This window comes from Cervus elaphus, chromosome 8 (assembly GCF_910594005.1).
Source record: "Cervus elaphus chromosome 8, mCerEla1.1, whole genome shotgun sequence".
Taxonomy (NCBI): Eukaryota; Metazoa; Chordata; class Mammalia; order Artiodactyla; family Cervidae; genus Cervus; species Cervus elaphus.
The window spans coordinates 36,456,610-36,474,550 of NC_057822.1; the positions used below are offsets into that span (position 1 = coordinate 36,456,610).

The 17,941-nt window shown below is 34.9% G+C and overlaps 1 protein-coding gene across 5 annotated transcripts in view; it reads left to right on the forward strand.

Annotated features, from left to right (window-relative positions):
- Positions 1–17,941, forward strand: part of KANSL1L (KAT8 regulatory NSL complex subunit 1 like) — a 123,686-nt gene that overhangs the window by 46,940 nt on the left and 58,805 nt on the right. For all 5 annotated transcript variants that reach the window (XM_043910170.1, XM_043910168.1, XM_043910171.1 and 2 more), the window contains exons 3-5: positions 6,470–6,611; positions 14,734–14,931; positions 16,625–16,746. In XM_043910170.1, coding sequence (XP_043766105.1) covers positions 6,470–6,611; positions 14,734–14,931; positions 16,625–16,746 — 462 coding nt within the window. The remainder of the gene's footprint in view (positions 1–6,469; positions 6,612–14,733; positions 14,932–16,624; positions 16,747–17,941) is intronic.

Below are 17,941 nucleotides of genomic sequence, written 5' to 3' on the forward strand. Positions count from 1 at the left end.
CTGAGCAACTGAACTGATAAACATGAAATACATAGAGATAAAATTTTAAAACTGTATGCAACATAGCTGAGAGAAACTATCAGTATCTGAAAAAACAGAAATAATACCTTATACATGATCAGAAGATTCAGTGTTGTTAAGATGTTAATTCTCTACCAATAGATCTATGGCTGCAATGCAGTCCTATTCAAAACACTGGTCATTTATTTGAAGAGATTGTCAAGCTGATTCTCAAATTTAGAATTGTCAAAACAATATTGAGAAAGAGCAAAGTTGGAGAATTTACTGGATATTAAGAATTACACTAAACTACAATGATAGTGTGATACTGGGTCATGGTGTTGACACAGGTAGGTAGGTACGTAGGTAGACGATGGAAAGATATCCTAAGGGTTCTCTGTGTGTATGTAAGTATATATACAACATATAGTATTCATATGGGTAATCTTTTATCTATTCAAGGATAGTTGCTTTTTTTTTTCTATTAAAGGATTATAGAATCTTTTCAACAAATGATTCAGGAACTAGATATCCTATAGAAAATAACGAATCTGGACCATACCTCATACAATAAACAACTTGAATTGGATTATAGATCTAGAAGTTAAAGCTGTAAAACTCTTTGATATTTTAGAAACATGAGTAAATCATTATGACTGTGTTAAGCAAATATTTCTTAGGACATAAAACAGAACTGTCCATAAATGAACATTTAAAAATTAGGCTGCATCAAAATTAGAATGTTTTGCTGCTCAAAAGACACCATTAGGAGAAAGAAAGGCAAGCTACAGAATGGGAGCTATAAGTATTTTAATGCGTATAGCCTGATACAGTCTTATATGAATAAGATAGCTAATTAAATATGAGCAAAAGATTTAAAAAGACATTTCCTTAAGGGAAGTCATATGAAAACATGTTCTACATCAGGGGTTGGAAGACTATAGGCCATGCACCAAATCTGGCCTATTGTCTATTTTGAAGACAAAGTTTTATTGATACATGGTTCAGTTCATTTGCTCAGTCGTGTCCGACTCTTTGCAACCTCGTGAATCGCAGCACGCCAGGCCTCCCTGTCCATCACCAACTCCCGGAGTCTACCCAAGACCATGTCCATCGAGTCAGTGATGCCATCCAACCATCTCATCCTCTGTCGTCCCCTTCTCCTCCTGCCCCCAATCCTTCCCAGCATTAGGTTCTTTTCCAATGAGTCAACTCTTCGCATGAGGTGGCCAAAGTATTGGAGTTTCATCTTCAACATCAGTCCTTCCAATGAACACCCAGGACTGATCTCCTTTAGGATGGACTGGGTGGATCTTCTTGCAGTCCAAGGGACTCTCAAGAGTCTTCTCCAATACCACAGGTCAAAAGCATCAATTCTTTGGCACTCAGTTTTCTTCACCATCCAACTCTCACATCCATACATGACTACTGGAAAAACCATAGCCTTGACTAGACAGACCTTTGTTGGCAAAGTAATGTCTCTCCTTTTAAATATGCTGTCTAGGTTGGTCATAACTTTCCTTCCAAGGAGTAAGCTTCTTTTAATTTCATGGCTACACCCTTTCATTTATGGCAGCTTTCATGCTATAACAGCAGAGTTGAGCAGTTATTAAACAGACTATGTGGCCTACAAAACAAATTTCATGTCTCCCTCTTTACAGAAAGTTTGCTATCCCTTTATCTAGAGGAATGAAATTCCAGGAAAGGCTAAATTCTTCCTAGGTGAACAGACAGCAGAGAGGTTTGGCCTAATTTAATGTGTTTTTTCCCAGGATAAATCTTATTATTCTTGGAATTGTAATTATTTTACAGCTGGATCTTCTTCATTTGTTTTTAAATCATAGTTAACTCATTTTTATTACTAAGCTAACAGACTCTATTAAAGGCAAGATTAATTTATAAAACTTTTTCTTTAAGTCTTGTTAACTTAAAGTGTAATTATTAGAAAGCTCTGTCTTATTCTGAGGAACAAACTGTATTTCAAGGTTAAAACAGTGATGTAAAAGGAGAAAAAAAAAAAAAAAACTGCAAAAGAGTGATATAGATTGCTGATGTTGACCAGAAGTTAGTACCAGTAGGTATTGTACTCAAAACGACTTGGGTTAATCAGCTTATACTTATTTCCATCAGTAATTTAAATGGTGAATGCAAACAAGCAAAGATGAGCATTGAAGGCTTATACTGCCTTTCTGAGGACTGACTGCCCAGTCTCACTGCCCGGGTCCACTCATGGATGTATTTGCCCTGATCATCACTAGAAGTAGGAGCTCCTATTTCCAGTGAAGATGGAGGGCATGTGGTGGTTTGTGATCAGTTCAACCCACTCCAGAGAGATGTAGGGAGTCAAATTCTTAATGGCCTGAAAGGCCAAGCTTAATGATAACTGAGGAGTCTCGATACTGGGTATGCTTCACATTGTTTTTAATTTCTTGTTGCTTCAGCTTTGTTCTGATTTGTTACACTGTAAGTTACATAAGCTCTTGTATGTGCTCAGTCGCTCAGTCAAGTCTGAGTCTTTGTGACCCCATGGACTGTAGCCCACCAGGCTCTTCTGTCCAAGGAATTTTCCAGGCAAGAATACTGGAGTGGCTTGCCATTTCCTACTCCAGGGGACCTTCCCGACTCAGGGATTGAACCTGCGTCTCTTGCATTGCCAAGTGGATTCTTTACCATGCTGCCTCCTGGGAAGCCCATATGAGCCATTACATCATTGATAATATAAATTGTTTACAAAAACATGTTTTGTCTTTGAGGTACAACAGGTGTTAATCTCCTTTGAATGAAATATCCATATACTTATCTGTAACATATTTACAATCATAATTATTTTTTAGACCTATTTTCCAGCAAGAATCCCTTGCTCAAAGAAAGAATCCCCTAGAAGAAGTAGGGTAGCCCTCATAGTCAAAATAAAAGTCTGAAAAGCAGTACTTGGATGCAGTCTCAAAAATGACAGGATGATCTCGGTTCATTTCCATGGCAAACCTTTCAACATCACAGTAGTCCAACACTATGCCCCAACCACTAATGCCAAAGGAGCTGAAGTTGAATGGTTCTATGAAGACCTACAAGACCTCCTAGAAGTAACTCCAAAAAAAGATGTCCTTTTCATTGGAGGGGATTGGAATGCAAAAGTAGGGAGTCAAGTAGGCAAGTTTGGCCTTATAGTCCAAAATGAAGCAGGGCAAAGTTTAACAGAATTTTGCCAAGAGAACACAGTGGTCATAGGAGATGCCCTCTTGCAACAACACAAGAGATGACTCTACTCATGGATATTACCAGATGTTCCATACCAAATCAGATTGATTATATTCTTTGCAGCTGAAGATGGAGAAACTCCATACAGTCAGCAAAAATAAGATCTGGAGCTGACTGTGACTCACATCATGAGCTCCTTATTGCAAAATTCAGGCTTAAATTGAAAAAAAGTAGGGAAAGCCACTTGGCCATTCTAGTATGACCTAAATCAAATCCCTTATGATTATCTAATGGAGGTGATGAGTAGATTCAAGGGAAAGGATCTGGTAGACAAAATGCCTGAAGAATTATGGATGGAGGTTTGCAGCATTGTACAGGAAGCAGTGACCAGAACCATCCCAAAGAAAAAGAAATGCAAGAAGGCAAAGTGGTTGCCTGAGGAGGCTTTACAAATAGCTGAGAAAAGAAGAGAAACGAAAGGGAAAGATAAACCTCACTAAATGCAGAGTTCCGGAGCATAGCAGGGAGAGAAAGAAAGCCTTCTTAGGTGAACAGTGCAAGAAATAGCAGAAAACGATAGAATAAGAGACTCGAAATCTTGTCAAGAAAATTGGTGAGATGGAGGTAACATATCATGCAAGGATGACCATGATAAAGGACAGAAAAAGTATGGACCTAACAGAAGCACAAGAGCTTCCCTGATAGCTCAGGGAGTAAAGAATCTGCCTGCAGTGCAGGAGACCTGGGTTCGATCCCTGGGTCAGGAAGATCCTCTAGAGAAGGGAATGGCAACCCACTTCAGTATTCTTGCATGGAGAATCCCATGGACAGAGGAGCCTGACAGGCTACAGTCCATGGGGTCGCAAGAGTCAGATATGACTTAGCAACTAAACCACCACCACCACAGGCTAACATCAACTCCATAAATTTTTATTTTTCTTTATTTTTTCATGAGCTAATAATCAGTTTGATTACCAAACAAAGTTGCATTTTGTAGGAAAATTTTCTGACTGGAGTAAAATTTAATGAAAGAATGCTTAAGACCATCTTTGATTTCCCCATGCTTACTTCATCATACTTCTTCAAGACCTATCCACTTTAAATAAATCTTGAGTCCATCCTCTTGTCTTCATTTCTTCTTTATCTCTCACTTCATTTCCAGTCCAGGCCATTTTCATATTTTATTCTGTGTTTTAGTCAGAATAAGCTCTGGAGTAACAAATTAACTTTCTAATCTCAGTAATTTAGCACAGCAAAATTTACAGTGGCTTACATAAAGTCCAGTGTGGTGTGAGCTATGACCCTCTTCCATCTTGTAACTGTAATATCTGCACTATATAGCTTTAGGTGATCAGGTGGACCGGGAATGACTATATCAGTTTTGTTCACAGTCTGTTGGTCAGAAGTAGTGACATGGCTCCAACCTAAGTGCAGTGAAGGCTGGGATACGTAGGACAGCACCTGAAATATTTAGAGATCACATTATCTGTACCTCATTTAGATTATTATAAATGGTTTTATAAATGGTGTCCTAATTGGTTTCCTTATTTATTCTCATATCCCCGTACATTATCTGCCTAGCAGCTTGAGTGCTCAGAAAAAAAATTGTATTACTATCTAGTGAATAACTTCCTTTGGCATAACATCCAGCCCTTTACCTTCACCTGTGCGACTACTACGTGATACGGTCCTTGCCTTCTTCACTTCTTTCATGATTGGCAGTTAGTATTATTACACTATTCGTAGATAGTATTTATTTTGAAAAGGCATTTTTAGTTTGCCTATAGTTATGAAAATGTGATTTAAAAGTATCACATTTGCAGAACCACAGTAGTAACTATAACTGGACAATTCCAAAAGAAGTCCTGATTTATATGTCAGTCTCTGCAGCCACATTATATACATAATTAGAATCTGGAAAAAAAAAACATTTTGAGAACATCGGTATAATAAAAATCTGTTATAAATTCTACGCAGTAGAGTTATAATAATTCTGTTTCTCTGACAAGAAATGATCTCTTAAATGTTTTCTCTGGCTAAAGTTTATATGAAAGATATTTCTTTATGGTTATATGTATAAAAATTAATAAAGTTTACTTTTTAGAGAAGTTTTAGGTTTATAGCAAAATTGAGTTGAAAATACAGAGTTCCCATATATCCCCTGTCCCTACACAGGTATGGCTTCCCTTACTGTCAGCATACTGCATAAAGGTGGTGTTTGTATAACAGTCTATGAACTTACACTGACACATATTCATCACTCAAAGTCCATAGTTTACAGCAGGGCTCACTTTCGCTGTTGTGCCTTCAATGGGTTTTGACAATAAATGCAATTTTTAGACATGTTTTTCATGAAGTTTGTGATTTGCCATTAAGTAGTTATTGCCCTTCAGTTGTAGTTTCAATTTCTTCTGTTATACTGTCCAGTTTCTTCCTTGGCAAGATGAAGCTCCTAATTAATTATCCAAAATACACACAAACCCTGTCTCTCCTCCCCTCCCTGAACTGTAAGTGATTGTTTTCTAGTTGGAATGGTTGAAATATTTTCATAAAGTAGTTAATTTGTAATCTCACAAACTGTGGATTAGAGCAGTGCTTTTGCCAAAAGATAAAGGAGATAAGATGCAAATCTCATTTTCAAATATTCATGAAAGACTTTATATAAATTTTTTGTCATTTCTGAACTGTGAATCCTAGGAATCAGGTTTTTAACAAACTTTATCTTAATTAACATGTCAAGATTTATATATTTGTAATGTAGCAGTGCTCCTGTTTTTGATAATTTTTTCCATTTAAAAATATACCTATTTAGCAAATGAAAGTTACATATAGTAAAATTGAGTACTGTGTGGTTTGTTACATGGATTTAGATCTAGTACAGTTCAAATGACTTGTCCTATACTTCATACCTGCTTACATATAAAAGGCTCATGTAACAGTTTTTGCGTGGTGTTAGTACTGACATTTTTGTTTCTTTTCCTTGGCTGATCTACTTCTGTTTCAGGCCTTGACCATTAATAAAATATTAAATAACAAGGGGATTATCCTACCAGGTATACAATATTGAATGAAAACAGGTGTTTATGGGATATAAATATAAGGAAATAAAATATTTGAAAAGAAGTTGATGTACCATTCTTCTTTAACATAATTAGATGCTTTGTAAAGGAATTTGGGATTGTATGACAAAAGTCAAGGAAGGTATTAAGCAATCTGTGTGAAAACTTAACTGTCTTTGTGCTTTAACTAGCTGTGTTTGTCTTGTTCACAGTAACTGTAGTACTGAATGGAAGTGGCTTGTAGACAGAGCAAGAGTTGGCAGCCGATGGACATGGCTTCAAGCCCAGATTTCAGAGCTAGAATACAAAATCCAACAACTAACAGATGTTCACAGGCAGATTCGTGCCTCCAAGGTATTGTGTGTTCTTCTGTTTAAAAAAAAAAAATACTGGTTTTAGTTTCTTCTCATCTCTCCACATAAAATAATTGTTACTAGGCTTTATTAAAATGTAGTTAATATTTTAAGATTTTTTATACTCTATAAGTTGAAACTATTTTTAAAATTTTTCACAATCATTTTATCACATCAAGCAGTTAAAGAATTTCTTTACTGGATTCCAATTAATGCAAATGATACACATTTTTATAAGCCTGACTTTGTTGACATTTATTTTAACTTGTGTGAAATTCTGAGTGTATCTTATTGAAATCTCTTTAGAGTTTTTTGTTTCAAGAAAAATTATAAACACATAAAAAAGTTCTAGAAAGCAATATAATGAATACCTGTGTATTCACCCCCAAATTTATCAAATATAAAATTTTTACTAGTTTTGGTGTAGTTTTTAGAATAATGAAGCATTACCTTACAGTTGGAATATTTGTATAGTCCTTCCTCATCCAATTCCCTTTCCCCATGCTACTGATTCCAACGTATTCTTTAAAATTTGCATTTTATATTGGTGTATAGTTAACAATGTTGTGTGGTTTCAGCTGTACAACAGAGTGTTTATCAGTTATACATACGTATATATCTATTTTTTTCAGGTCCCTTTTCCTTATAGCTTATTACAAAATATTCCATATAGTTCCCTGTGCTGTACAGTATGTCCTTGTTGATTAACTGTTTTCTGTATAGCAGTGTGTATATGTTAACCCCAAACTGAATTATCCCTCCCCCTTTCCCCTTTGGTAGCCATAGGTTTTTTTATCTATGTCTGTGGGTCTATTTCTGTTTTGTATATGAGTTTATTTGTATTATTTTAATGAATAATAATGAAATAAGGCAATTTGCAGCAACAAGGATAGACATAGAGATTATCATACTAAGTGAGGTAAGCCAGACAGAGAAAAACAAATACTTTATTATATCACTTGTATGTGGAATCTAAAAACAAAAAAAATTTCTACCTTTGGTTTTGTGAGAAACCATATTCTACATAGTGAAACTGGACATAATGGAGATAATATTGTAAGGGTGATGGTGGCTAGTATGAAACAAAAAATGCTGAGAAGGGAAGGAAATAGAGTCCTCAAACCATGCAGTTAGCCTAACCCCACCTAGGGTCTGCACATCAATAAGGATTATTGAGTTTTAAATTCTATCGTGAGTTTATATTCTGGTAGGAGAGATAGAGCATGTAAAATATAGTTGATTTTAATATAATGCAATATGTGGAATGATATGTGGTTTTAATAAGATATAAATGTGGCATAGAGAGAGTGTTTAACTCTGTCTTTAGGGGTTTGCAGATCAGAGAAAACATCAGTAAAGAGGTAATGCTTTAGTATAACTTTGGAAGATAAATAGTAGTTTGCTTAATGAACCTATGGAACTGAAAAAGGAATTCCTTAAAGAATTGAAGGCATTAAAAAACTGAAAATAAAACTGCCATATGACCCAGCAATCCCACTGCTGGGCATACACACTGAGGAAACCAGAAATAAAAGAGACACGTGTACCCCAATGTTCATCTCAGCACTGTTTACAATAGCCAGGATGTGGAAACAACCTAAATTAGTCCATCTGCAGATGAATGGATAAGAAGGTTGTGGTACATATACACAATGGAATGTTACTCAGCTATTAAATAGAACACATTTGAGTCAGTTCTAATGAGGTGATGAAACTGGAGCCTATTATGCAAAGTGAAGTAAGTCAGAAAGAAAAACACCAATACAGTATATTAATGCATATATATGAAATTTAGAAAGATGGTAATAATGACCCTATATGCTAGACAGCAGAAGAGACACAGATGTAAGAACAGACTTTTGGACTCAGGGAGAAGGCGAGGGTGGGATGATTTGAGACAATAGCATTGAAACTGTATATTATCATGTATATTATCATATGTGAAACAGATGACCAGTCCAAGTTCGATGCATAAAACAGGACACTCAAAGCCAGTGCACTGGGACAACCCAGAAAGGGGAGGGATGTGGGAAGGGGGTTCAGGATGGGGGGAAACATTTACACCCATGGCTGATTCATGTCAATGTATGGCAAAAACCACCACAGTATTATAAAGTAATTAGCTTTGAATTAAAATCAATAAATTAATATAAAAAAAGAATTGAAGGCATATAGCAGCATGATCTGTTTTAGGAATGACAAATTAGTATTGTATTCAAAAAAGCAGAAGTGTGAGTTATTCAGGGATGGGAGAGGAAGCTAGGCAAGTCATGAAAGTCGTTTAATACTTTGTAAAATTTGATGGTGATGTTTGTAGGAAGGTGGATAGAAGCATAGACCTAAAACCTTAGGCTTACCCATTCTGTTTGTTGAATTTGATGCAGTCATGTTCAGGAATAATTTCTTGATGCAAGTCCTGTTCAGTTTGTTTCTCATTTTTAAACATCTTCAGCTGGGCCTTAATTGTGGCCATCTCCCAATCCTCTCAAGATCACCAGAAAAGTTCCCTTCCTTGATCATTTTCTTTGAAAGATGTCACAAGTGTTTTTTATAGCCAGTAGAGTTGTAAGAACAAATTAAGTTTAAAGCAATTTGGAAATTTCCAAGAAAATTATTCCTAGTTGAATTGATAACTAAGTTTTATACCTGAATCTAGACAGTCTGGTTCATTTTGCTTTGACTTGAGAAAGGGTATTTTAATATTCTGTGTTCTAAGCAATACTTTATACTTGTTGTTTAAACATTTTTTAAATTTTGGTTATATGTTTATATAATATCTATTTGTAGTCAATTATTTTAAGGTAATAAATCTTTCCAGCAATAATATGGCTTTTATATGGCTTTAAATTTTTTCTTGGTTCAAGCTAGGTGTGTATCTGACCCTTTGTTTCCATAAAAGTCAGATTATATTTATTTTATGGAAAATGTCATTATAATTAGCCATCAAAATACATGTTTCTTTACTTTGGTAGTTTTGCCTTACCTTTTTTAGAAATAATCAAGATATTTAATTGCTTACTTATGTGCAGGTTAGTTGATGTATTAACTATTATGTTGAATAGGCAAAACAACTTTTTATTCTTATATCTTCTTGAATTTCTGTAGTTCAAAAATTGAGAAGAGTGGTGTAATGCATTGTAAGTGAGATAGAACTTTTTATTTATTGTATATTGAAAGGGAAAAAACCCTTCTCAGAGATAAGGAGAAGGGAAAGAAATTGAGATGCTCTTTTATAAAAAGCATTTTTATTTTTTAAATTAATTTATTTTAATTGGAGGATAATTACTTTACAATATTGTGATGGTTTTGGCCATATACATCAACATGAATTGGCCACGGGCATAGATATGTCCCCCCATCCTGAACCCCTCTCCCACCTCCCTACCCACCTTGTCCCTCTGGGTTATCCCAGAACACTGGATTTGGGTGCCCTGCTTCTTGCATGGAACTTGCGCTCATCATCTATTTTACATAGGTAATGTACTTGTTTTAATGCTATTCTCTCAAATCATCCCACTCTCTCCTTCTCCCGCTGAGTCCAAAAGTCTGTTCTTTACATCTGTTTCTCCTTTGCTGGCCTACATGTGGGATCATCATTGCCGTCTTTCTAAATTCATATATATGTGTTAATATACAGTATTTGTCTTTCTGTTTCTAACTTACTTTACTGTTTATGATAGGCTCCAGTTTCATCCACCTCATTAGAACTGACTCAAATGTGTTCCTTTTTACAGCTGAGTAATAATCCATTGTGTGTATGTACTACAACTCCCTTGTTTATTCATCTGCAAGTGGATGTCTAGATTGCTTCCATGTCCTACCTTATAAATAGCTTTTTAAAATAGGTGTTACTGTGTATCTTTGGTCAGGAAGCACACAGTGTTTTCATAGGGTAAAATAAGGGACAGATGACCTAGAATGTGTCATTGCCCATTCTTTGACACAGTCCAGATGGTGTAAATTTTGCTTCAATTTTTAGAAGAGTATTAGCAACATCCCTTCCTTGTTCTTGCAACAATTTTGTCAACACATGACAGCTTCCATATTTCTCGTATTCTCTGCTCCAGCTTTTACTCAGACAGTAGCTTCTTTTCACTTTAATTTTTTTTTAATAATTTTTCTTAGTTGGAGAAACTGGCTAAACTATATTAAATAATTTCTCTTTTAGATTTCTTCTGTTATCTTATAATAGGGTCCTCTACATCTTAAATTGTGTATTTTATTTTAAAATTTTTCATTTAAGTTTTTGCTTAAAATTAGTTTTGATGACTTCATATAAAATGTCACTGATGACACCGTGCATCTCAGATGGAACTTGATCCCACAGGCCAGGATGAAAACCCAGCCAGAATCCAGACTGGGAATTGAACCCATGGTCTTTTAATTGAGATCACACGTGATCTCAGGACTTAATGACACTCAGGTTCTTGATGTCTCATCACAGAAGGAATTTAGTGAGAGACAAAGTGATAGGTAAGAAGTGGATTTATTTAGAGAGAAACACATTCTACAGACAGAGTGTAGGACGTCTCAGAAGGTGAAAGGCCCTGAAATATGATGTGGTTAGTTTTTATGGGCTGGGTAATTTCGTAGACTAGCACGTGGGAGGATTAGTCCAACTATTTAGGGAAAAGGGATGGAGATTTCCAGGAATTGCGCTATGCCCGCTTTTTGACCTTTTATAGTCCATCCACCTCAGAGCTGTCGCGGCACTGGTGGGTGTGTCATTGAGCATGCTAATGTAGTACCGTGTGCGTGTAAGAGGCCGGAGCTCCACTGGAAGTCAAATATTCCACCATCTTTGGCCTGGTTGGTTCTAACCAATTTTTGTCTTATCCTACGGGTGTCTTGTTCCTTTAAAGGCTGTGCCCTGCCCCCTTCCCTCCTGTTACACTGAGGCAAATGTCTATATTTTTTATGTCATCTCTAATGAGGAATCTGGGGGTGGAAGTGGGGATCTCTCTAGAGTTATTATCAGGAATGGTTGTCATCTCTGAGCAACTGATTTGCTTTCATCTTATGCTTGGCTTTTCACTTGTCTCAGTTAACCCAGTTTATCCTTCTAAAAAAACTTTGTGTTTTTTATTTATGTTATTTTATCTATCATTAGACTATTTTCCTGATTTATTTAAAAAATTCAGATTAATTGAGTTATGATTAGCAAACATTGTAAAATAACCATCATGGCGACCCAACACATATATTTTTTTCCTGATTTTTAAGAACAGAAACTTATTTCTGCAATGTCTCCAGAGGATTTAATCTTCTTTACTTTCTTCTCTGTTCTTGGATATGGCAGAGAAAAATTGTGGGCCATTCTTTTATTGTGAGAGTTTTGTTCAGGGCAACAGTTTAAGAGAACAAAATGGATTATGAATTTGGTTATGAGTGATTCCCTTGCTGAATTTTTAAAATGTTTTTCTTAATTGAATTAACGATAGCAGGCCTTCTACTTATAAAAAGGTAGTATTTTAAAGGTTTGGAAATTGGACTTTTGAAATTCAGAATCAATTTTTCCCTAGAAACAATATTTTAAGTAGGGATAATAAAATCATGGTAATTTACAGCAGCCTGGCCCATAATATAAACTATAATAAAAACAAATGGAATTATAAATAATATAGTGAAAACTTATATTTCTTTTCTATCAAGTACTTGTGAAAAACCTGCTAGAGACTTGTACAAATTTGGGGTAGATATTTCAGATACTTTCAAGAACTTTTGAAGTGGATGATACTACATCTGTCAAATCTAATTTAATTTTTAAAATATCAAGTAAAACAGAAGCTACTTTTAAATACATTTCTTGAGATTTCTAGAGAGCCATATTTGTGCATTCTATAAAAATAGTCATTGAAGTAGGATCAACAGTTGGACTCCCTTATCTTTGTAAAAGTTACTAGTGCTGTTAAAGTATAGTTTAAGAAATGTTACTTTTACTCAGCATCATTTGTAATATATTACTATAAAATACTAAAATGGATACTTATACAGTATCTGAATATGTTAATTCTAAAGTGATATATTCTCTCAACTATAGTGTAAACTAAGATTACTGATATATAACATATAATCTATAGGTGGTTTCCCCCCTATGTATAGCACTTACACATGATATAAGCTGCTGCTGCTAAGTCACCTCAGTCTTGTCTGACTCTGTGCGACTCCGTAGACGGCAGCCCACCAGGCTCCGCCGTCCCTGGGATTCTCCAGGCAAGAACACTGGAGTGGGTTGCCATTTCCTTCTCCAATGCATGAAAGTGAAAAGTGAAAGTGAAGTCGCTCAGTCGTGTCTGACTCTTTGCGACCCCATGGGCTGTAGCCTATTAGGCTCCTCCGTCCATGGGATTTTCCAGGCAAGAGCACTGGAGTGGGGTGCCGTTGCCTTCTCCGTGATATAAGCTAGCCCATGGCAATTTAATTTATCCCATCTTGAAATACTGTACACTTGTATTATTGTTTTAGTCTATTTTTCATTTCAAGAATATAATATTTTAGCCACATTAGGCATTTAATATCTTTGCAACCAGCCTATAGGAACTTATTGACGTTTTGCCAGAAAAATAGTAATATACACATATGCACACAATATACACACACACTTAAATGTTTCATAATAATATGTATTATTTGCAGGGGCAAGTGTAATAAAATAGATAGGAAGGGAAGAAATATTATGGTGAGAACTATGAAACCATTCAAATGACACTTGTGCACTCCTTTTTCCCCTTTCTCTTATTTCTTCGTTACTTCTAAGGGACCTAAGGATAAGGACAGTTGGAGTGAAGAAGATAGGGAATGGGGGAGAAAGTTCAGCAAGTCAGTTGAGTAGTATGTGTGTGTATGAATGGTAGGCAGGGAGTACAGAGGCAGCTAGATCCCTACTCATTTCTCCAGTTACTTACATTTCAGAAAATACCCCTTAAAGTTGAAAACTTGTGTCTATATTATTAACCTGTCTACTCTGTAAGCAAAGAGAACTTGATTAGTTTAGAGAGTACTTTTTCTCAATAGTACAGTCCTATCCATGGTTGCTGGCTGGTCACAACAGTGTTGGGGTTCTTTAGAATGCTCTGAAAGGAGTTAATATAAAGTTAGATTGTTGTTTGGCTGTTTGTAAGTTTGATATTTTAATTTATGAAATTTGTTGTTGTTCAGTCACTCAGTCTTGTCCGACTCTTTGCGACCCCATGGACTGCAGCACTCCAGGTTTCCCTGTCCTTCACTATCTCCTGGAGTTTGCTCAAACTCATGTCCATTGAGTCGGTAATGCCATCCACCATCTCATCCTCTGTCATCCCCTTCTCCTCCTGCCCTCAATCTTTCCTAGCATCAAGGTCTTTTCCAGTGAGTTGGCTCTTTGCATCAGGTGGCCAAAGTATTGGAACTTCAGCATCATTCCTTCCAACTTTTTCTTTATCCTGAATGTATCATGCTTTTAATGCTAATAACTAAAACCAGTAAGAAAGGCAATCGCTTATATATAATTTATGACAGTTCTTTACAAGGCTAATCCATCAAATATATACATGTTATTTTAGTTTGGGCTTCCCTGGTGGCTCAGAGGGTAAAGCATCTGCCTGCAATGTGGAAGACCCGGGTTCAATCCCTGGGTGGGGAAGATCCTCTGGAGAAGGAAATGGCAACCCACTCCAGTATTCTTGCCTGGAGAATCCCATGGACAGAAGAGCCTGGTAGGCTGTATAGTCCATGGGGTTGCAAGAGCCGGACACGACTGAGCGACTTCACTTTCACTTTATTTTAGTTTAGATCCGTGACTTTTTTACAGAGTTAAACTAGTACTTCCGTCCAAGTTTGATGCATGAAACAGGGCACTCAAAGCCGGTGCACTGGGACAGCCCTGAGGGATGGGATGGGGAGGGGGGTAGGAGTGGGGTTTAGGACGGGGGACACATGTACACCCATTGTAAAATAATTAGCCTCCAATTTAAATAAATAATTTTTAAAAATGTTAACACTTAAAAAAAAACTAGTACTTCCAACTGTCTATTTTCTGATTCCCAGGGAATAATAAAAAGCATGGTTCACGTGCATTGTAACATTAAAGTTCTTTCAGCAATCAATTTGTTTTCATTGCAACTCTTTAATTGCTGTTTGTCTAGGGGATAGTGATCTTAGAAGAATGTCGACTTTCAAAAGACATATTGAAAAAGCAAGTACAATTTGCAGACCAGCCAGCTTCCTTAAACACTTCTGGGAATCCCCATATCCCTCAAGAGAGTCAAGATCCTTTACCAGAACAAGATTTTGAAATGTCACCAAGTAGCCCTACGCTGCTTCTTCGCAATATAGAAAAACAGGTAATGTGAAGTATGAGTGGCTTGAAATGACTTTGAATGGATTTTGCAAACTGTTCTACTTAAATGTGTTTCTTAAGAATATCAATTTCTTAAGACATTGGTTATTGAAGTTGGTCATTTGACATTAAGTACAATTAAAATATTTAGTATATCTAGTCTGTTATAATAGTGATATAATTAAAGTTATTTAAATATAATATGTTAAGCATTGGCACATAGCTATAGGGTGATAACTCAGTATACTAGGGTTGGAAACTTGTTTTCTAACAAAATTGCTCATCATTGAACTTTTTTCACGGAGAAAGAACTAGGGTACCACTTAATAGATCTGAGTGGGGTATTTGATTGATTTATTGATAGAAGGTTTTAGTGAAAGATAACATTGGAATGTGGATTATTTCATTAAAAAATGATCGTGGAAATAGTCTTAATAAATCTCTGATAAATTACTTTGATTCTAAAACTTTTTCTGATATTTAAATCCTCTTATGAATAACTCATAAATATTCAAAATAAAAAATTTTGTCTTGGAAGATGGATATATAATTAGCAATGGATATATAATTAGCAAAAGATAATTAGCAATGGTTTTCTCTGTGAAATATTATTACAGGTTATTTTCTTTTCATTTTTGAAATCTCTTCATACTTTCCCTTTTCTGTAATGAACTATAGTAGATTACATGTGTAATGAAAAAGGTGTCATTCTTTGATAGAAATGTATTGTTTCCATTTATATGGTTTATGCATATTACAATTGTTATATGTGATTGTTTTGAGAATAATTAATATTTATTATATATTACAAATAGGTTACATGTAAATTTTGGATAAGAGTGAATGAAAATTTGGGGTATCTGAAAAAACTGGTATATTCAAATTAGGAAAAAATTTGAGAAGGAAACCTAAGCTTGAATTCTAGATCCATTTCTTTTCCTTTTAAATTTATTTTTAATTTGAGGATAATTGGTTTATAATGTTGTGTTGATTTGTCATACAACATGAATCAGCCATAAGTATATATGTGTGTGTATATATATATATATATACGTATATATATACGTATATATATATATGGCCTCTTTCTCTTGAACCTCTTTCCTACCCATCCCATCCCGTACCTGTAGGTTGTCACAGAGCACCGAGTTGTCCTAGCTCCACACCATACCAATTTTATAATCCTTGATCGAGCAGCTTAATCTAGCTTTTCTTCAGCTTCCTTGTCTGTAATTGATTTTAATAATAGCAGTATCAGTAGTTTTAATATTATCTACTTTGCAGGTTAGTTGTAAAGATTAGCAGTAATCTATGTTTAGAGTTTAATTTAGTGCCTGGCATATAGATGGCATTTAATAAATTATAGTTATGAGTTTGTTATTATTAATTTGGCTACCTCAAAGGAAGCATTTTATAGATGCTGTCAGCTGAATTTCGGTGTTTTAGAGGCTAGGATGAGTAGACAAAGGAACTGAGCAAAAATGGATATGGAAAAAGAGGAGTACTTAAAAATGTAGATGTATTTATAATAAATGGAAAAATCAGTAATGGTATAAATTGTCTTTATAGAGTAAACTGTTTACTAAAACAAACATTTACTTGTTTCATGAGAGGTTAAACTTTAACAGGCACTGAAGTTCTGAGATTTAACCGTATCTCTTGTTAGCAGCAGTAAAAGGTTTACTGTTTTCTTGCAGAGTGCACAGTTGACTGAAATCATCAATAGTTTGATTGCCCCTCTCAACTTGTCCCCTACATCATCACCCCTCTCTTCTAAATCGTGTAGCCATAAATGTCTGGCTAATGGCATTTCCAGGAGGTAGGTATCAGTGGGTTAGTTTTACTTCTCAGTTTGGCTTTGCTTGTTTTATTTTTATTTTGTTTTGATCTTTTAAGTATTGTAACTTCTTTTTTTCCTTAAGCATTATTAGAGTACAATCCAGCAACCATGGATACATTTTTAGATAACATAAAACTTTTATAACTAAGGGAACTGTAAACCTGAGAATGAGGATGAAAGCTTTCCGGGAAGCTTTTTAATGTTTCTTAAAAAGAAAAACAGTGCTATCATTTGCTTCAGAAGTACTGCCATATTTAATATGCCTTCCATTTTGTACATTTTGTAGTCTTCAGCTCCATACTGCCGTTGCAATGCATTTTAATAAAAGATCCTATATATAGTTTGGGTGTGGAAGACTGATTGGTAGATACCATCCATAAAATTGAGCTTAAAGTTTACTCATTTTGTAAATGAGTCATTCTGTAGTTCAGCTTTTGTAAGATAAATTTTTTACTAAATGTAGTTAATATGGTAATTCCTATAATCCTTGGCAATTTATTATGTCATGTTAGCAAAAAATATAGATACTATGAATCCTGTTTTGGGAACAGCATTTGTGCCCTTTATTTTGCTTACTTTTCTCTTTTAATCTTTCATTTTAAAGATAAATTAGAATTAAAGACATACTAGAATATTATTTTGTGCATCTAATTTTTTTCAAATAAAATTGTAGTGTGGGCTTCTTTGCCTTAAGTACCATAAAGAATTAAGTGTAATTTAGTATTGGAAATATTCATATTAATAATTATATATGATTTATTATTAAATTAAAAATAACAAGAAAGGAAAATTTATATCACAGTGAAAATTATGCTGAGTAGCTATCAGATTCTTAATGAGACTAGTGTATATAAACTAAGTCTTAAAAATGCTGTTATTTTTATTTCTAATTTGTTGTTTTGAAAGTAATTTTTAATAGTTTTACAGTTTTGTGTGTGCAGGGTCATTTTTACATTATTCTATTGTGGAAGCAGTTATTCTGTTGGTTTTACTTTTATTTTTGTTGACTTTATATTCAATCCTTGTATCACTGATGATTCTCTTGAAAGTAAAGATTCTAATGTGTTCTAATAATATCTTCATTTATGAGAACATTTCCTCATTAAAAAAAGTCATAATTACAAATTGAGCCACTAAGCACCATCAAATTGTGACTTGGGGCTGTGTCAATTTT